Below are 22,071 nucleotides of genomic sequence, written 5' to 3' on the forward strand. Positions count from 1 at the left end.
ATACCCCAGTATAGTCAGTAAAGTAAAATATGAATCTTTTTGCATCCAAAAGAACTATCAAAACGTGTATCCAAAAGAGCATGACGTCACAATCACTCAACTAGAGTCAACTAGAGATCAAGATTTTTAAGCCAAATGTCAACGGAACAATCGACTCTCTCTACACACTCCCAATGAGTAGGTACTTACTTGAAAGTATATGATCAGGGATCAAATTAAGTTCAGCTGGGTTGGGTAAATGGGTTTAAATGATTAATTTATTGTTCTAGATCAAATCAACGTGTTTATGGTAAATTTCCCTAGCAAAATGTTTTCCACTAACATGGACATGACTTTGTACTTCTTGTAAAACAGTAAAAGATACTTTATAGATATACTTACATAAGTATAAAACCGTTTATGGCTTCGGCTGTCTTGTTTGACTTATGTATCTCTTACAAACTATAGCTATTGTAATGACTTGGAAGACATAGTTATTTCTGTTGGACCATTTTACTCTGTGAATGGTGATATCGGGTTCAATCTCTTCATTCGTGTAAAGTAACTGGAAATTTTCTCGATCTGCACTGGAATATAGTGTTTGTTCTTTTTTTTGCGCATCATACAAACTGTGTCAACTTATCACAACATCTTCTTAGTTATCCTATACACCCGATAAGTACCGCTGTCCTGCCATTCTAATTTCAGGAGTTAATTTTTTACGAAATGTTTTTCAATTTCCTGAAAACTTTTGCCAAACGTCTCCGGAATCCAGCCGTAAATATAAAACACACCAGCAAAGCAGGAAATTGCGTAGAAGTAAAACACCCCCTGAATAGCTACCATTTCGAGAATGTATGGAAACAATTTCACGACGGCAAACATCATTACGTACGCTACGGATACGACCAATCCACCCAATTTGCCTTTCACATCGGTGGGAAGAATTTCTCCAATCATCGTCCACGGGAGTACCAAATAGCCGAGGGCGCTAAAGCAAACGTATCCCAGAACACAAATCAACAGCAGATAGCTTCCGAAGGTGGCACTGGTCTCACGACCCGTTTTACGTATGAAGTCGATATACAGAGCTGCTAGAGTTGCAAAGCTTCCCATGATAGTGGCAGAAATGATTAGCAGGGGTCTTCGACCATATCGCCTAGAAAAGCTAAAAAAAATAATCGCTCAATTAGTAATGAGACTAATTCTTGGTTGGAACATTTACCCCGAAGTAAGGATCGACATGATGAACCGGATAAGACCCAGTATTACCAATGCGTTGTACTCGTTGAATCCTGCGGCCCGGGAGCCACCGATCTCCATAAATACGTTCAGTGCGTAGAAGATCAACACGTAGGCACCGGAGAGTTGTTGAAATAAGAACAGCAACAGGAGCGTCGAAAGTGGCCGATAAACCCGTGGATGAAGGTATACTTTAAGCGAGAACTGCCGAGGAGTCGAATCGACGGTCAACCGTTTGGGACTTTGCTCGGATGAGATGAGTTGACGGTATTGTTGTTCTGCCAGCTGTGACAAAAAAAGGATAGTGTTTAAATAGTCATGGAAAGAAAATTTTGAAATATTTACTGACATTTTTGTCTCTGTAAACCCACTGCATAACCTTTCGCACTTCACTGGGTTCTCTCTTTGTAAAGGTCAATATCCAATGAGGAGATTCCGGTATGTTCATGATAAGAAATAAAGTGGCAATCGAAAATGCAGTGTAAATCATAGCCATCGCACGCCAATCGAAAAACAGAGCTGTGAACGAGATAAATTAAACCAATGGCTACCTGCTTAACATTTATCACAACTTACCCAAAACACATGTCAGTAAAATCCCGAACGAAACGAATACACTATTCAAGCAGAGCAACATCGCGCGCATGGACACGTGCGATAACTCACTCACGTACACCAACGCCACCGTGGTCAAACCTCCCGAACTGCCCAGAATTATCCTAGCGATGTAGATCATTTTTACATTTTGTGCTATCGCAATTAATGCCCATCCAATGGTGAAGGGTAAACAGGTCAGCAGACAGATCTTCTTCCGTCCGTATTGATCCATCAGATGGCCCACCACAAGTGACCCCAACGGTAAAGCGATTGTGACAACGCTAGCAATCCAGGATGCTTCATCTTTATCGATCTGTATTGGACTCTCCGGGGTCGACAACTGCGGTAACAGAATTGCCGAATAGGTCATATTAATACCAGCCTGTACCACTAATAGATTCACTAGAATCGTTGCCACAATCTGAAACGAAAAAGATCGCAAATAAATTGTGTGTTTTTTAGAGTTTGGAACATTCAACAAAATACCCACCTGGGGACATCCATCACGCCAGGAAATGGCTTTGTTGGGCGCCGGTTGCTGATCCGCTGTTGCGGATAATGGCTGAGCTTCAAGGTCAAAGGTGGCCAATTTCGCTGGTGGTTCTTCCGACGCTAGTTCGCGTGAACCAAATGCTGCGCCGCTCTCGGTGGGTGCCATTGAGGAACTAATAACCACACGGACTCAGTAGTCAGAACGAACGGGTGTTAGCTTTCATCTGTCGAAGATGCGAGAAAAATATGGTAGCGATAATAACATTCAGCAGCCGCTTTCCATGCAAAATATTAGGTACTATCTATCGGCGGAAGTCAACTATCGCTGTGGGAAATTTCACGGTACAGATAACAATTGAATTGGTGCTATTAACGCGGTGGCAATGTACCTACCCGCAAAAGATCAATGGCACATCAATTCGGTGGGGGAACGAACTTTGTTGTTTCACTTCATGAATAAGATAAACTAGAAGCAATAAATATTTAGCCATGAACATAATAGAGGTTTTTATTTACCGTAGGTTAGAAAATTAATTGATTGATTAGTAGGATCATCATATATGGCAATTGCAATTTATTGATTGACCAATTGAAAAATTTGACCATCGATTAAAATAAACAAGTAAACTTTTAATCTCATTCAAAACGATGGAAGTCCCCCATTCAGTTTCCAGACAATGGCTTACTGACGCTTATCAAACCTCGTTGACTCGAAATACTGCGTTTCGCCGTCTGATAGCAAAACTGCAACAACTGCAACTGTTAATTTATTATCGCAGAAGCATTCATCGGTTTTTTGCACCATACTGCTTTTGAATTGCTCCCTTAAGTGGTCTCATACAGTACCGTTCCTCATCCTGACATTCTCCCCCTTCATGTTGGTACGGAATAAGTTAATTTGGCCTGCTTCTATTTTGGGTCTACCCTCATATTTTGTTTCGTAGAGCTATGTTGCTTTTTAGCATCGTCAAACAAAAGAGCAGACAATTGACAAATTAGAAGCCTACTGGACAGTGGTTGGCATCGCTAACCGCTAATCCGCTGACTGAAAAAGTTAGCTCACTAATCGCTAAACGCTAGTCGTCAAACTCAGATTAGCCAAAGTTTCGCTAATCGCTAAATCTAAATTACCCAAAAATTATTGCATTTTTGATTGAACATATACCATATAGCGCAAACAACTGTCGACAATTGTTAAGTTTTGGACATAATATATATTATAATCGTACTGTTAGCTGCAGCCCGAGTGAAGAAATTGAACATCATGAGGCATTTCGTGTCCACCGGATATAGCCGATCAGGCACATCCTCTTACTTCTAGAGAAAGTGCAGCAGAAGCATTGGCGTAACTAGAGGAGGCGCCTGGGGGACCAGGCCCCCTCCAGAAATTTTCCCCACTGGAATTTGAAAACCGGAAAAATCAGTGTACTTGTTCATACTGCGCAGATGTATTTTTGCAAATACGAAGTTGCCGTCGTCGTCAGCAGCCTAGAGCCGAGGTGGCTCATGCTGTTTCAAGCAATCGCCATTCAACTTGATTTTGGGCCACCCGTCGCCAATTTCCCAGTCGTCTCATAATTCGCAATCGACCATCGAATCACTTTCGACCTGGTCGAGCCGTCTTGCACTTTGAGCCCCTGTTCCTGGTCCCGGTGCGGTTGTTAAAGAGAATTGTTTTCGTCGCACTGTCTTCCGGCATCTTTATGACGTGTCCGCCCCACTGCAACTAGATGTACAATAGGAATGTCTTCAAGTAGTGCCTGTGATTCATACGCCCCCGCCAATCTCCACAGTTTGTACTCCGCCAAATATCGTCCGCATCCGCACTACCTTACGCTCGAACATGGTCAGGGCGCGTATCTCTTCCGTGAGCAGTGTCACGGCTTCAAGTCCATAAAGCAATGCTGGTCTAATAAAGATTTTGTACGTCATCAGCTTCGTATGGCGGCGCGTGCTTCTTGATCGTAGCGTAGGGCAGAGCAGGCCCGATTTCCCGCTTGAATGCGCCCGTGGATCTCTTTACTAGTGTTGTCCACGGCCACCAGCGATTCCAAATACACGAATTCTTCCACCACTTCTAGGTCGCTCCGTCCACGGTTACCGTCCATGGAAGGCACGCGTTTGTTTCCTTTCATGTATTTGGTTATCGACGCATTTATATTTACCTCAATCCTCCTATTCTAAGCTTTCAATCTGGCCTAGATTGCCGCCGCCGTTGCAAAGTTCCTGCCTATGATATGACAGACATCTGCAAAGCCTAGGAATAATTATGCCTCTCGTTTCGATGCCCGCTCGTATGATCATCCCCTCAAGAGCGATGTATTCTCAGGTCGCTCCATTTACCCTTCCTTCGTGCTGAATTCTATATTTACCCTCTGAAGCCTCTTGACAGTGCAAATGTCCCTCCTATGCCTAAAAGTTGAGTGTACTGGTCAGAGGTACGAATGAGTCCTCGCCAGAGACGGCTATAATATGGGATAGTGTTGGCAGCGAGGAATAAGTGGGGTGGGTAAAGTAGATCAAGCTTTGAAGGAAGGGTAAACCCCAATACACGCAAGCACGCATAAAATTTAATAAGCATATCGCTCACTCAATAGCGATTATAGCAAAAAGAAATGCAGTGCAGGTCACACAGGAAACACCCGGGCGATATTACAATAGATCAACTACACTGGTCGCAGTCATGAGTCCACACATGAAAAATAAGAGCGATGTTGAGCAACATGCAGGATAAGCCGTCACTTTGTCTCAACTCTCGTCACGTCTCGATGGGACTCGAGAGTGCCCCGAGATGCGCATGAAACACATCACTTGATCCAATATACCTCTGATCAGTCGCGTCAGTTTATTCGGAAAACCGTGTTCGAGCATTATCTGCCATAGCTGGTATCAATGGACTGTATCGTACGCTACTTTGAAATAAACAAATAAATGTGATGAGTGGGAATGCTGTATTCACGACATTTCTACAAGATCTGTCCATCGCTATTAGTTCTATTGGTGACAGCCGCCGTAACAGGATCTGAAAGATTACCTGGTGGGCGACATTTACCAGCCCTTGTGGTAGATATAACAAGCCACTCGTTCCATTCATTCCTCCGGTAGCTTCTTCTCCCAAATCTTGGAGATAACCCAGCATACAGCCGTAGTCAGCATTTCTCGGGCATGTTTATAAAGATCTGCTGGTAGACAGTTCTTATCAACGGTTTTCTAGGTCTTCAGCAACCCGATTTTTCGTTTTACTTCTTGGAGATCAGGTGCTGGAACATTACTATCTTTCACGGGCACTCAGATTAACTTCCGTTCCGCCTTCTTCTGCAACTTCGCCATTGAGGTGTTCATCAAAGAATTGATTCCCCCTGTTGACTACCTCGTGCTCGTTTATGATTGGATTCCCTCCCTCGTCCCTACACATGTCAGGCTTCGGTGTGTAGCCTCAACTAATTTGGTTCACCTTCTCCTAAAACTGCAAACTAAAAAGTTTTGCGTTTGAGAGTTTACCGCTGGAGCCTTTGTATTACTCTTTACATCGACGCAACGACTCGGCAATAGTTTATAAAATAAATGAAATATTGTTGATGAGAACATTATATTTGTTTAGTTATTAGTAGATAAATGTTTTATACAAATTGAACAAAAATTAGAGGGCACCTCCTGAGGCCCCTCCAGGAAAAATTCCTAGCTACGCCAATGAACAGAAGCTGAAAAGGGACCCCGGGAGCAAGATGCACTCAGTCATCCGCGCTTTGTAGAGGTTAAAACCGAACGGTAAAGATGTACCTACCTCGACAAAATGAACATTTTTAAAGTATGCATTAAAAAATGGATTTTTTTGGATTATTATAAAAATGGAAGGTAATTAGCTTACTTGCAAAAAAATTCTATGCCCTTGCGAGCGGCCTTCCGACATTTAACCGGAACAATCGCCATGATGATGGAAAACATGCGTGTATGCAGGTTTTTGAGTTCTTTCTTCGTTTTATTTAACAATTTCTCCTCAATTTTCGCGACAAAATTGATGGAGTTTTACATTTCAGGTTTGCCCAGAAATTCTCGATGGGACGCAGCTGGAGGATGTTGGGTGGGTTCACCGACTTCAATATTCAGCCGCTCCATCTCCTCCAACGATCGCTTCAACTAGTGGACCGACGCCAAATCCGGCCAGAACACCGCGTCTTCGCTCTTACGGTATTTATTGATGAACGACGCAACTTTCGGCAGGCACTTCGTACCATAAATTTCCCCCTTCACGACCAGTCCGGTGCGAAAGAAGAGCGGCTTTGACATCCCCTTTAGAGATGGTCGGGTTCCGGGTTTTTAGACCCGAAACCCGAAAAAAAAACCCGGACCCGTCGGGTTTGGGTTTGGCCGGGGAAAAATAATCGGGTTCGGGTAGGGTTCGGGCTTAGCGGAAAAATTAAACCCGGGTATGGGTCGGGTTTGAGTTTGAGTAATGTGAATCCGGATCTTCTCCACATTCAATTCGTGTAAAAGTATTATTTAAACATGATAAAACAAGCAATAATTTAATGACATCATATTTGACATCAGCTACACTGGATTGGTCGCTTTTTAGACGGTTAGTAGTTTTCGGATTTAGCCCAAAAGTTATATACATTCAGAATTCGTTAGTTGGATTATGTCATAACTATACCCCAACGAGCGATTGATCCGACTGATAGAAGACTAGAAATGTCTGCTATCACAAGTTGTTGGTTTATATTCCGATTTCAAAAAAGTTTCGTGCTTCGGAATAGTTTTAAGTTTAAGTGTCTTTGAAAGCAAACTCTTTCATGTCTGCTATCTAGAGCTAGTATAGAGAATTTTAAAAACTGACTTTTGGCGATTAGATACCGTTATAATATACTAAAACAAGATCCAAAAATTTCAAAATAATTTTTCGTTTCATTTTTTACACAGTTTAATAGAAAACATGGAACGCATTCTCGCAAAAAGTAAATAAAAATATAATAAGTATAGTATAACTTGATCTTTTATAATTTTTAATCAAGTCAAAGGGAAACTAAAACCTAAATTTCAAATGAATTTCAGAATTTGAACGTTAAAGATCATACGAAAAGAAAACTTGTAAGATTTAGATCGAGGTGTGAGTTTTATGAAACTTAACCTTACGTTACTCGCGCCAACTTCGATTTATAGGCATACTAAAACGTAACAGAATTCACTCGAATACTAATGCCATTTGGTGAAAAATTTATGAAACTTTTTCCACCGTTTGAAAGATCTTTGTCTGCGGATCAACTTTGCTGAAACAGTAATTTTCTTTATTGCTGAAATCCCACGATATACCGAGATAAAGTTAACGGTTCACAGGCATTGTACAGGGTGAAAAAAATTCGAGTTCGAGAGTTTGAAAAATTCGGGTTCGGGTCGGGTTCGGGTTTGACAGAAAAAAATATTTCGGGTTCGGGTCGGATTCGGGTTTGCCTGAAAATAAAATTTCGGTTCGGGTCGGGTTTGGGTTTGACAGAAAAAAAATTTCGAGCCCGAGTCGGGTTCGGGTTTGGAAAATATGAAACCCGACCATCTCTAGCCACAGACCTTGCACCACCGATACTCTCGTCGTTCTTGAGCAATCTTTGTCAAAGTTGGGGCGCTGCCGCGATCCTCAACGTCCTCGAACGATCACTGGTGAAGTAGAGGGGGCCGGTGGAACCCACAATGTTCTCCAGCACTCATTGTCGAAGTAGGGGCGCCACAGGTTTTCTCAATCTCCTACCCTACTCTCCTTGTCATCCATCCAGCGGTCGTTCATACGCTACAAACCGCTGTCGGGACTCTCATTTCCCTTTGCAATGGGTCGATGCTGTTAAGAGCACCAAAGGCCGTTCATGTTGTTGGTGTTGATTTAGCCTTAGGACCCTCGGAACAAAAGGTGGATTTTCAGGATACTGTATGTACTTTCTAATATCGCCCGCTCAATCTTACAACTGGGTACCCAAGTAACCAGTAAGCACTAAACACTAGTCCTTGGACAACATTGTATAAGCATACAGAACTATGATTAAAAGCATATTTTTCTTTATATACTTCTGCAGAACTCACATAATGCAAAAAAGGCGAAATAGCGGGTTGTTAAAATGCTACGCCACAAGCATCCAGTAAGCATTATCAGTGTTTGTTTGAGGCTTAAACGAAACGTCATTTTGTCTACATTATCAACGTATCGAAAAAGTATCGATGGCATATAGCAATGGTTGCTTGTTATTGCAAATAAAAATATAGATTCGGTCGGGATTTAAAAAACTAAAAAAGCTAGCGATTTTTTTTTGCTGCATCTCAAGGGGAGCAGGATAAACAGAACCATTTTTGGAAATGCTGAATAATCTTACCACCTAGACAGGGCTCGAACCGGGAGTTAGTCATGCAACCTCATTCGTTTCCTTGCACCTTTGCTATCTAAACCACAGCGGATGTGATTGAGTGAGGTGAAATTAGTCGTATTTAAATCTTGGTGATATTCCCTCTCATATCATAGCTACTTGTCCTGCATTATAAATAGGGTAGAAAAAGACGGCAACCGTCAGATGGAAGAGGGCACAAATAGTGGCCGCAGAATAGCAAAATAAGAAGTCAAGTACAAGCCGTTCATCAACACTCACGGCTCGTTTTAATGCAATTGACTAAATGCATTATATTGTTACGTTATATGCGCATATATTGCTTTCTTTAATGCTGATTTACGTTAATGCTTCTATGCATCAACAATGTTAATATACGTTTTATAAGCAATAAGATTGCTAATATACAAAAGTTTGGCATTTGGGATGCAGAATTATTTCCAATATACGGTTTTAGATTAATGCTTATGGTTACTTGGGATATCTAGATAGCAATCGTGTACAGGATGCTCAGTTGTAAGGATGGCCGGGTGATATATGAAAAGCGAAAAAAATTCTACAACTTTTAAAAATGGTCTCAAATTTGCAAATGTTGGCCGATTTAAGGACCCCTAAAGTGAGAAAAATTTCATTTCATTTTTAATCAAAAAAATCTCGTTTAACTTTTGTAGAGCAATCGTGAGTGTGCATATATTAAGAAAGTTTATCCTTTAAGTTTTTCAAAAATGTATAAAAAGCTTAAAATTGCTTGGAAAATGATTGTGTTATTCATGATAGTATGTGGACACCCAAGTAGCACTTGTAACTAATCATAAAAATGAAAAAATACAAAAAGGTTGCACAGCAGTTACATTTAGGATACTTGTAACGAGTTAGGTTACATAAAATTAAAAATAGTTACTTTTTAGTTTTCTAGTGACAAAAATCTCAAAAAGTTACCAGGTAGTTACCAAATGACCATATTGAAACCTTTTTTTCGAACTGTCAACAACTTGGTCGTCGCAAAACAGTCACCTTTCAGTTACGAGTTACCAAATAGTTATCAAGTGACACAAATGAAACCTTTTTCTAAACTGTCATCAACTTGCTGGTCGCAAAACAGTTAATTTTCCGTTACGAGCAGTTACGAAGTCAAAAAAAGTCGGCTAGTAACATTTTCGCAACAATTTGTTCACTGTTCCTTGTAAACACAACGGATTAAGGAAAAACTAGACCTGAAGAATATTGCTAATGGTAAAAATAAACAATTTGTACACGGGTTGTGAAATGCTCTTGTAAATGCGTTTATTTACTTAATTGATGGTACTTGGAATCTTCTCCGCCCAGACATTGGTATTAAGTAAACAAATGATGATTATTCTCAAACGTCAAAACGATCAATTTACATCGAAACGAAACCGGCAATGAAAATAGGTTACAGTGTAACTTAGAAATGACGACATAAGAAATAAGTGACTACAACAGATTTAATATTGGTTACCGTATAACCGATACCGTAACCAGGTCGAAGGCTAAGGTTACGTACAACTAGAATGTAACTGAAATGTAACCTTCTATGATTAACACTGGTGGTAACTGTTTTATTCAAATTGAAACTATTCTTTGATATTAAATTAACACTTTCTTTTCACAACAATCACTAAAAAATACCTTTTCCCGATATCAACAATGTGAACAATGAACAATGGCTGCTTAAAATCATTTCATGCAATATGCCGAAAACGATACAAAACTTCAAGGACGATGGTGTAGTAGTTAGAATTAGAACCAAAGGCAAAATGGCTATGAATTTTACTGTGATAGAAGTGATAGTGAAAACAACTTGATTTTTAATGGTTTCTAGGTGAATGCTCCACTAATTCATTATTGCTAAGAATAAATTTAAAAAATCAAAAAATTAAAATTAAAATTTTTATATTTGATTTACAAAACATCAATTTTTCAAAGAAGTAAGTAACGAAAAGCTATATTAAATAAGAGCGCGTGAATTTTTCAAAGCTAGAATCATGCATTTCACCATAAATTTGAAACTGCATTAAAATTTGTGTTGAAATAATAATTTATACACTCTTCTATATTCAACAGTTAAATTTACTGCTTGACGTTAACAGCCATAGATTGAAATAATAAACCTGCTACATTTTCGCTATGCAATAAAAGTTACAAGATAACTAATTTGCCACCAATTGAAAGTCAATTTACAGTTTATGTGTAACTTCAATAGTAACCATTTTGTAACTATACATGTTACATATTGGTTATTGAGTAACCGTTAATGCAACCAGATTTAGTTACATAAGTTGCGCTATTTCGGTTACACAACTGTTATATTTTAGGTTACTGTAACCGAAGTTTTACATTTAAATTTGTCGCATATCAGCCGCTGCGACTCAATTGTGACAACGTATGCTACTTGGGCACCTTGCCAAAAATGTTTTTTGCAATAACTGGAAATTTTGGAGGTGTTAGAAAGGTTTCAAATGTATTTTTATGATGTACAGTTAGTCCACCATCATGGGTCACACACAATTGTGGGTCATTTTAGCTGTAGCGGCTATTTAGCGTTTAAATATCAGCTAATGATTGATCAAATTATTAGTGCTATTTATGAGTAACAATTTTATCAATCACTTCGTATAATATTCACGCATTAATCAGCAGAAAAAGCTAAATTAACCCATACTTGTGTGTGATCCATGATTGTGGACTGACTGTACTAAGTTCGACTAACAACGTACACTAGGTCATTTGAGAAGTATTTTTTCCGTGTCACACTGTGATCAGCACTAAAAAACTCTCATCTCTGCTTTGTCCCTATTCTGCAATGTAATCTTGTGGTAAACTGTAATCCGACGTGTAAAGTTCATCCATATTTACGCCTACACTGTTCAATTCAGATTTTGAATCAGTTCAGCCGACTGCGAGAGACAGACCGTATCACATCGTATTATCATATGATTTGACGATTTTAAGATAAGGCTGAAATTGTACTGCATTTGTAGCTGCCATTGAAGTAATAAATTCACAATATTACCGAAATTTCCGCACATTCTAACTGCTCTTTCTAACCATTCTAACTTCGGTTTAAAACACTTTATTTGACAAAATTCTTTAATCCGATAATGTTCTTTCCTTATTCGTCATTCACAATCACGCACCCTTGTCTTTTATCAAATAGCGCGAAACCAATGCGATTAGAACGATATCAATACTTGATTCCGTACTACGATAAAGGCGTTATACACAAACGTAAGGTCAAATGATGTCAAACGAAAAGTGAAACACACATAGAACCAATTCATTCACATTTTCTAGTCAATATTATGAAACTGGGTCAATGAACCGTGTCTCTTCACTGTTTCTCTAGCTTAATTTACTTTCAACACAATTACAGTACAGACACTGCAGCCTATACTTTTTGGAATATCTTACTTACCGAACAGAAAACAACATAAATATTACGCTTGTACTATCTTCGCCACATTGTATGCATCATCCGCTAAGGCGAGATCAAGTGGCCTGTTTACTTGCACTCAACAAAATGACCAAAACAATGCACCTCGCTCGCTCGTCCACTATCACGCTTCAACACGGCACTTCCGACGCATCAACCAGCGGTTCCACCAAAATCAAACCGCGTAATGAACTCGCGTCTGAATTCGCAGCTTGCAAGGACACAATCGCGAACAATTATCGCTCTAGCCAGTTCACGTGCCAACAGCGAAATGAGAATCACCATCAGCGTCCATCATCGTCGTTGACATTAGTATTATTACAGCACAATGACAGCTGCTCGGTGAACAGTGCGCAGAATCGGCCGTTGGCTCGCGTCACGCCAGATTACACGGCTGCTGCTGTTGTCACAATTACAGTTCTATCACTGTCTGCCACTGCCAGCTGTAGCCAGCACGCGAGCGCGGCAGGCGTTATGAGGCGTTTATGCAGACAAAAAAAAATATGGTCAATGAATGAAACAGCGCGAAAGCGTAGATTTGGTGAAGGCCATATTCGCTGAAGGTGCCGCAGCCAGTCAGTCAGTCAGGTGGAGAGCAAAGGTTGGTCGGCTTAAGGTAATCTTCAAACAGGTACACTTTACGTCCTACGTTGGGTAGTAAAATTTGGAAGAAGGAGTGTAGACGACCGCATCCGATTTGTTGTCCAAACAAATGTCAGCTGATCAGTTTTTTTTCTATCAGTATGTTTATTTGACATGGCATCTGCCGGTCAGCTGATTATTGTTGATAGTCACACTATGCAAATGACCGTTGCAGCCGTGATTCAGCCATAAACAGGTTTTTTTCCCACAGCGAATATTTTGAAACGCAATCAGTAATAATAAAAAATAACAGTCTAAAACGAAGCATGAAGAAGAACAGTCTATAAGCAACATATCATCGGTAGCGATCATATTTTATCATATAGGGTTGCCAAGTGGCCGGTTTTTGGCCGGCCCGACCGGTTTTTCACCTGCAAAGCCGGTGGCCGGTCAATCCTGCAAAAAGGCCGGTTTTCCGACATAGGAAGCCGGATTGGTACTTTTTTTCCTGATTTGTTAAATTTTCTGGTGGACTAATCTCAAGTTTTTGTCTTGACCTTGAAATGCGGTCATACATATATATTAATACTTTTTGAAACGATGGTTCTACAATTGATGAAGGGAAGGAGGGGAAGAGCGAAAAGGAAGGGGGGGTTTGGTAGCTACGCTTGACAAGTAGTCATTTTGACTCCTACCTTTTGTCCAAAGCTGGAAGGTGCATGAGTCGAACCAAGCTATAATCTGAGATTATAACCGGATTCGAACCCACAACACCCGCCAGGGCATGTGGTTCGCTGGTCCTTGTACCTTTGAACCATAGAGGCGCTGGACAAAAGGAGACTGCAAAATCCACTTATCAAGAAAGCGACGCGTTTGGTTGGGTTATCGACACATATTGTGCCGCTTCCTACATCCATCGTAGAACCATCGTTTCCAAAAGTATTAAATTTTCTGATAAATTTATTAAATGATCCTGAGCAATGGATCATTGAAGATAGCCAGTTTTGCAGTGACAATACTTTGCTTCTTGTTAAATATTAAATTGTCCACCAGCACCAGAAGCAACTAGTTATCTTCTAGTATCTTCAATAATCCATGCAATGTTCGTTGTGGTTGCGGTTATAATCTCAGATTATAGCTTGGTTCGACTCATGCATCTTCCAGCTTTGGACAAAAGGTAGGAGTCAAAATGATTACTTGTCAAGCGTAGCTACCAAACCCCCCCTTCCTTTTCGCTCTTCCCCTCCTTCCCTTCATCAATTGTAGAACCATCGTTTCAAAAAGTATTAATATATATGTATGACCGCATTTCAAGGTCAAGACAAAAACTTGAGATTAGTCTACCAGAAAATTTAACAAATCAGGACCCCCCCCCCCCCCCCCGCAGTTTTTTAAGGCAGGACCGACCGGCCGGTTTTTGAAATTTTCGGACTTCGGCAACCCTATTATCATAGGTCAAGAGACCGACCGTTTTGAGTCGACTAATTTTCAGCCCGTTCATAAGAGTTAGTTCGCATCAATGAGTGGATTGATTCAGAATCGCACACTTAAGTAATTGAATCTTTTTGATCATTTCTTGAGTGATCTCATTGTATTATAGAAACCATCAAGTCAAATGGAGCCATGAAGAAACCATAAATTAAAATAACCCCTTTCCTCTTGAACCATTGATTCTAACAACCACGTTCGAAATTTGAAGCAAGCGTGAATATAGGTATTAAGAAATATGTTTATTTCAAAATATATTATTCGAAAAGTCCTGAGTTGCGAAAATTAATATCTTTCTTCTTTTACTTCAACGTAGTATAGCTTGCTCAGCTAAAACGGTTTCAACGAATAAACAAACAATCAAACCGAACTGTCCTGGTACAGAACCAGCTCAACCCTTAGTAAGCCTTGTTTAACCAGGCACACAGTACAATAACTCACATGGAACCGACACACGGCTATGCAGATCTGTACGCGAAGAAAGAAATAAATCCATGTTTGCTCAGTCTGATAAGATTTATTGCCTGCGAATGACTTCAAATAAATGAGCAACTGATAACGTTTGTACCGGCCTGATTTTACTACATAGTTTCAGTGAACAAAAAAAACCGTTTAAACTCAAAAACTCAGAAAATCTTACAAATTATTGCCAGTGCCGCCGACGACTGTTACAGTTTACCTTTCTTTTTCGTCGCCGGGACACTACGTTCCGGTTCCGGCGGGGTATCCTCCCTGGGCTCCGGAATCAGTTTGTTGACCCACTCGATAACCTGCTCCAGTTGATCCTTCTTGATTTCGTGATAGGCACTTCGATGCGGTACGAATTTTCCACGAACGCCCAGTTTCGTCAGTTCGTTGAACGTCGTTTGGCCCCACTCGATCGGAACTAGCTCGTCTCTGAAAGGAAAAGAATAATTTGGATAGAGATCTTTTACTGGACATAGGCGTAATTGACCCCAAAAGTCGACGGGAGTGATGGACAACCTTATTCTTGAATAGCATGTATTCGATTTCAATCGAATGAGGATGATAATCTTGAATACGGCAGCACAAATGAACTAAGAACTAACTGGACTAAATCGAATTTAATAGAGAGAAAAACTATTAAACGAGGTAAGCCAATTGAAGTGTATGAAGTGTATAACAACTAACAAGCCAGTCGTTGTATGTTCGAATCTCAACTTGAAGAAACAGTTAAAAGTCAAATAGGATCGTAGCACTAGCCCCGCAATTGCCCTGTACGAATTAGCTGCGAAGTTGGTCGAACAAAACATCAGAAAGTCAAATTCGGATTCAGGACACAGCGCCAGAATTTTGCTTCTTCTGTTTGTGGGCTGTGTTTGGTCCGTAGTACGTCTATGTCTTTTTTGTAGTCTATTTTTACAGACATTACTGTGATTGCTGTGATACGTTGCGACGATGACTTATATCAGATAAGAAATTCTAGGCATATATGCAGTTCCAATGAAAATGCAACGCCGAAATATCTTCTATTTATAGTAGTTTGCCAAGCTTTGTGGCACCTAATAGGTTCAGGAATCACTTCGGCTGATTTAGTCATATGAGCGTTTACCTGGATATGCATATAAAATATGAAATGAGTTAGTAATTCCGAAGAAACTTTCCTTCATCAAAATCCTGCCTTGAAAATTTCGGAAATGTTTGTAGTTTCCAATCGACTTAACAGACTATGATACTTGACTGTGATGAGCATCTGTACGAAGCAATCCACCGGATCATTGTCAGGATCTGGTAGAAAGAACAAATATCCTGCGTCAGTTACTAGACAAGTTCTGGGATTATAACTTGCAGACTCATCATCCGTTTAAGGCGGCGTACGATTCAGTCAAACGAACAGGCACAAAGGGATGAAATCAGAGATCTCCACTGCTGACGGTTACTTGCCATGGATTTTACCTGTCGCCAGGACAGGTTCTCGTCTACAGCCTGGATGTCGTTGGCTAGGCTGCGTCGCCATGAGCCTCTGGGTCTACCTCTTCTACGCTGTTCTTGTGGATTCCAGTCGAGTGCTTCTCTGCAAACCTCGTTCGCTCCTTTCCTCAAGGTGTGTCCGATCCACTTACACCTACGTTCACGAATTTCTGTGGCTATCGGCCGTTGATGACACCGACGATGGAGTTCCTCATTGGATATCCAATTATCAGGCCACCAGGCACGAATGATGTATCGCAGGCACCGGTTAATGAATACCTGCAGTTTTTACGTGGTCTCCGCTGAAACGCACCACGTTTCGCAGGCATACAGCAGTACGGATTTAACGTTTGAATTAAAGATTCGGGTTTTCGTACGTAGAGTGATCTGGTTTGAGCGCCAAATGTTTCGCAGCCCTGCAAAGGCACCCCTGGCCTTCCTGATCCGTGTGGCTATATGAGTCTTGGTACCACCATCTGGCGTTGTCTGGCTACCAAGATGTTGAAAGGCGTCTACCTGCTCAACTTGTTGTCCCGCTACTGTGAAGTTGGTGGAATTGTCAGTGTTCACTGCCATGGACAGTTACCGCATTCAGTTAGGTCTCCTTTCTTAGGGACTTTGAGCAATATGCCCTGCATCCAGTCCACCGGAAAAGTTGCGGTTTCCCATATGTTGCTGAAAAGCTGATGCATCATCTGGGCTGACAAAAATGGGTCAGCTTTGAGCATTTCGGCTGAAATACAGTCTATCCCTGGCGCTCTATTGGATTTCATACTCTTGATGGCGCTACAATTTCATCCAGCGATGGCGCCTCCGAATTGACGCGATTAATTCGATGAACTGTAGGCGTCATACGCTGCTGGTTTTGTTGGTCTCTGACATTTGAAACTCGGAAGAGTTGTTCAAAATGTTCAGCCCATCGCTTAAGCTGTTCTGCACGGTCAGTTAGTAGCTGACCAGCTCAGTCCTTTAGCGGCATCTTTGTATTCATCCGGGCATCACTAAGGCGGCGAGAAATATCGTACAACGGTACAACAAACGGATATCACCATTGGCGGCGGCGGTTTCTCCTTGTTCGGCTAGGGAGTTAATCCAGGATCTCTTGTCACGCCTACAAACACGTTTAACAGCCCTCTTCAGTTCGGCGTATCGTTGACGGGCAGCTGTCTTAGCCGATCTGGTCCGCGCTCGCCCAATACCGGCTTTCGCCTCTTTCCGCTCGTCGATCTTTCTCCAAGTTTCATCCGAAATTCACTCCCTCCGCCCGCTGCGCGCTTTGCCGAGGGTTTCATCACTGGTCGTGATGAAGGCGTTCTTGATGCCGGTCCATTGCTCCAGGTGGTAGCTCCGAGGCTCGAGATTCAAGTTGTTCAACAAAGGCCCTTTTCACCTCAGGCTTCTCCAATCGGCGGACGTCGTAGCGGCACCCAACTTTCTCCTCCCGTCGTTGGTCACGTGCGACGCGGAGACGTATCTCAGCGATAACAAGATGATGGTCGGATGCAATATCAGCGCTACGTTTGTTGCGTACATCAAGAAGGCTCCTTCGCCATTTCCGGCTGATGCAGATGTGGTCGATTTGGTATTCTGTTCGGCCGTCGCGGGAAACCCACGTGACTTTATGTACTGGTCTATGGGGGAAGATCCACCAATGACCATGTTGTTATTACCACAGAATTCTGTAAACAGCTCCTCGTTTTCGCTCATCTCTCCTAGGCCATGGCGTCCCATGACGCGTTCAAGGTCCGCGTTGTTTGAGCCAATCTTCGCGTTGAAGTCGTCCATGTGGATTTGGATGTTCCTCTTTGGGATTTTCTCAACCACGCTGTTCAGCTGGCTGTAAAAACTCTCTTTCTCCTGCAGGTCGGCAGCATCTGTTGGCGCATAGCACTGGATTACTGTAAGCTTCCTAACCCGTGTTCTGGTTCTGGCAACGATTATTCGCTCATTTATCGGTTCCCACTTCATCACGGCCTTCACAGGCTTGAAACTTCACAGCCCGCTGTTTAGAGCACAGGAAAATGTACGGGGCTGATCGTAAGATCCTCGTCGTCGTCGTCAGCAGTTTAGAGCCAGGGTGGTTCATGTTGTAAAGCTCCATTCAATTTGATCTTGGGATTCTCGTCGGCCGTTTCCCAGGCGTCTCTGGAGTCGCAGTGTTTTACTTAAAACATAGAAAGTGTCGCTTTAGATCTGGACGAGCTATCTCGCACGTTGAGTCCCTCCGAGCCGGTGCCGGTGGGGTTGTCGTATACACCGATTTCCTTACGGTACCGATTTCCGGTTCACCGTAGTTTGCCGACTTTCGACAAATGTACGTTGGTAATTTCCCCAAGCAGTATCTCTTGCTCTTGGTTCATGCACTTCCGCTACTCTGCACTTTCAGCTTGTACTCCGTCAAATATCGTCCACAAAGGCGCGTATGTGCTCCGTGAGTATGGTCTATTTACCTAATAGGGGGTTTGTACATTGTCAGTTGTCGTGCGGCGGCTTATGCTTCTTAATCAAAACGTCTTGTGAAGTAGGCTCGAGTAGGCTCGATGTCCTGCTTGAATACGTTGCTGGATCCCCTTATTTGTGTTGCTGCCCCCGGCTACCAGCGATCCCACATACCTGAACTCATCTACCACTTCTGGTTCGTCACCGTCAATGATTACTGTCATTCATGTATTTGATCTTCGACGCGTTTATTTTAAGCTCAATCCTCCTAGCCTCTGGTTTCAGTCTAGCGCTTTGCCGTGGCAAATTTTCTAACTTTAATATAAATGTCACCTGCGTAGCCTAGAAGTTAGCTACCTTTACTGAAAATCATACTCTTCGTTTCGGTATCTGCTCGTCGGATCACCCCAAGAGCAATGTGGAAAATCATTCAGGATAAGTTGTCAGCAGCACTCTCGCCACGACTTAAAGAAACTTGATTCTATGGACTCTAACAGCCTCTCCCAGCCGAGATTCGAACATACAACGTACCTCAATGCCAACTGGGAGGCAAAATTTTAACATTTTTCTTCTATTATTTCAATTTCCATCAGTTGCTTTAATGTTAGTTAACCTGAAAGGAACCTATCAATTCATGGGAAACCTGCCGTGAAATCGCATGATGCCTGCTTTCCCATTTGAAATCACCGGAGTGGATTACGCTGGTCGCATTACCATCAAGCAAGGACGCTACAAGCCGAAGTACATAGAAGAATACATCGCCTTACAACCAAAAACATCCACGTCGATCCAATTTCAACCAAAACAGCATTTAACTGAAGATAATTCCCCATTTCCTAAATAAACTCCTTTTGGTTAGGCTATGTCAGATTTTTTTCTTGTTTGTTCAGATTGTTTCCAAAGAGTAGGAAAAACTCCACTTGTTGAAAATCACGGTAAGCGTTTTCGACATCTCGGAACAACACTTTTTCAAGATTACAGACTCTTTAGGCTCTTTCCGTTTTAAATAGTTTATAAAGATCCGACCACTGGAAATGGATGAAAAATTAACATGCTCGACGCAATAAAACGCCGCTCCTGTAAAAATATGTTTCCAAACTTTAAGTACCTTTTACTCGGAAACTAAGCTTGTATTGCCACAAACTATTTTTGTGTTGTTAATAGAAGTTTAAAGCAGAGTTTTATAACTTTTGAATTTTGTATTATTAAACACAACCAGTGAAAAAATAGAAGAATGCAAAATTTTGTTACAAAAAAAATTTCGCCGGCCTTATCTCCTTGATAAATACGGCTAGGCAAATTGCGCCGATTGTCGACTTAGCGCATTTTATTTTAATATAGTCTAGATACCAGTTGTAAAATTAATCTTTCGCAATCAACTAGCTTTTGATTTGACGACCATCCTTAAATTGAATTCTCAGAAAAAAAGCTCTCTTTTGCATTGGTTCTATGCCCTAAAGGCTACTTAAAAATTATACACTTACTTCTCACCGTGAAACATCAAAAGCTCCGGAATCTTTTCCTCTGCAGTTACGCATTCCAACGAATCGTATACGATAGAACCGGTATTAAGAAAGGAGGAAATCGCGAAGACTCCGAGTAAATCACGATTCAAATGATATGCCGTATGCAGTGATAGTGCTCCACCCATCGAGAATCCTCCTGAAACAGATTGACATCAGTGATCAGCCTGAATCACATTCGAAGGAACATAAAAACAACTCACCAACAATTATCCTATTGGCCGGTATGCCCTGAGCCATCTCCCTCAGCAGCATCTCATTCACCGTATCGTAGATCGAAGCCAGTGACGTTCGGATCTCCGGAGCGTCCATTTCGATTCGTTTGCGGTTGAACCAAACATTAGAATTTTCCCCACCAGCCGGTGTGTAAGGCTGTACCGGTGCCGTGGGAACTATCACCTTTATGTGCGGGAACTCCAGGTTCCTTCCCAGCAGGAAACGATTCCATTCAACCAGCCCGTTTCCGGAGTCACCTGTGTGTAAAACCAGCAGTCATCACTGGTAATCGGTATCAGTGACAAATCGACACACACCAACCACCAACAAATAGCGAAAGGTTTAGGGGTTAAAGGTTCCTAAGAAATTTACATAATCGTTCGCTGCTGCTGAAAATATGTCGGTACTTCAATTGAGGGAATGATTTACAAACCTGACCCATGGAAGAAAATCAGCGTGCCGACATGTTTTTTGCCCGTTGGATTGAATACCTTCTCGATCAGTCTCATCTTGTGCTGTCTGTTGTGTTATCAGTTGCCGAAAAAAATATGAAATGAAAATGTTCCGAAAGCTCAACTCTCTGTACCGACCGAGTGGAAATATACGACTGCGAAATGCAAAGTGAACTGTGAATGAAATAAAAAGGTTCGTGTTAAAGACGTATGTGTATGCTATTTACGAATCTACTGAGGAAAACACAAACGCGATGACAGCGAAACATGTGCCGCGAGCGACGCGAGGGTCGAGTTAAAATCATACGGGGCTAGATGTGCCACCGTGAGTTTGCAAATATTATATTTGCAATTAAACTTCAGAGCATCTGTTACACTTTAGGATGCATTATATTTGCATTATTTTTGGTAATTTCTTAAGTGAACTATATTACCCCCCTAACCCCTTATTTACTAGCATATTAGAGAGGGAGAGCCAAGGCACTCGCGGTCAACTTAGAACGCGCCATCCTGAAAATCACGTTTTTTGCCATCTTGAAGACAATCGTCAAAGAACATTCCTATCCAACGACTAGGTGGTGGCCAAGGACCGTAAGCATAAAGCATGCAAGTTTGTTAGTAACAAATTATTTTTTTTATCTCATTTAGATTCTGCTACAAAACTGGACTTGTTTCCGCGGCAAAAAATCCTCAAGAGATATTGAAAATGAACATGTGAAGACAATCATTGTGCTGGCTTTACAGGCCAACTTTTGTATCGATAAACTGGAACTATATAATTAATCCCTGTTTACTTAGTACTTACCAAAAAACACAGAAGACAACCAAAACCAAACCGATGAACTGAGAAGAAACAAAACTAATTCCAATAATTCTGTTAACAGCCTAGCGGTCAACATGAGCTTCGAACCAAGAGTCTAATCTTTTCCAACCATTGACTAGGAATTACTATACTATAGTAAATTTTACTATCATTGTTTAATAACTAACTAATAGAAGGTTTTTCTTTCGCTTTTGTATTATAACTGAAGAAACAACTCTGATTTTGTTCCAAAACTTACAACTTACACTGTCGGTCCAATTGGCAATTTATTGAACGTTTATATCCAACGATAGTAACAAAATGTTACGTTAGTTACGGGAATTTTTCAAAATTATCGTACAGTTTTGGGCCCAGCATTTTATGTAAGTACACATGTACAACGAGCATGGATTTTGATGAACTTATGAACGAAAAAAATTTCTAATGGATTCAAGAATTCATTCCTGTTTTCACAAAAAAAATAATGCATATATTTCTGGTTTTTATGAAC

At 41.3% G+C, this 22,071-nt stretch overlaps 2 protein-coding genes across 2 annotated transcripts; both read right to left on the minus strand.

Annotated features, from left to right (window-relative positions):
• Positions 1-223: 223 nt before the first annotated feature.
• LOC128742442 (facilitated trehalose transporter Tret1-like) lies at positions 224-12,402 on the minus strand. The gene is made up of 6 exons (XM_053838809.1): positions 12,109-12,402; positions 2,309-2,534; positions 1,798-2,239; positions 1,571-1,740; positions 1,205-1,506; positions 224-1,147 (listed from the first exon to the last, which is right to left on the minus strand). Exons 2-6 carry the CDS (start codon positions 2,474-2,476, stop codon positions 691-693), a joined length of 1,539 nt encoding a protein of 512 aa, XP_053694784.1. The 5' UTR covers positions 2,477-2,534; positions 12,109-12,402; the 3' UTR covers positions 224-690.
• A 2,218-nt stretch (positions 12,403-14,620) lies between these two features.
• LOC128742988 (lysophospholipase-like protein 1) lies at positions 14,621-20,902 on the minus strand. Its single transcript, XM_053839488.1, has 4 exons — positions 20,740-20,902; positions 20,294-20,563; positions 20,052-20,229; positions 14,621-15,093 (listed from the first exon to the last, which is right to left on the minus strand). The coding sequence occupies exons 1-4, from the start codon at positions 20,813-20,815 to the stop codon at positions 14,865-14,867; spliced, it is 753 nt and encodes a 250-aa protein (XP_053695463.1). The 5' UTR covers positions 20,816-20,902; the 3' UTR covers positions 14,621-14,864.
• Positions 20,903-22,071: the final 1,169 nt, after the last annotated feature.

This window comes from Sabethes cyaneus, chromosome 3 (genome assembly GCF_943734655.1).
Source record: "Sabethes cyaneus chromosome 3, idSabCyanKW18_F2, whole genome shotgun sequence".
NCBI classification, from domain to species: domain Eukaryota; kingdom Metazoa; phylum Arthropoda; class Insecta; order Diptera; family Culicidae; genus Sabethes; species Sabethes cyaneus.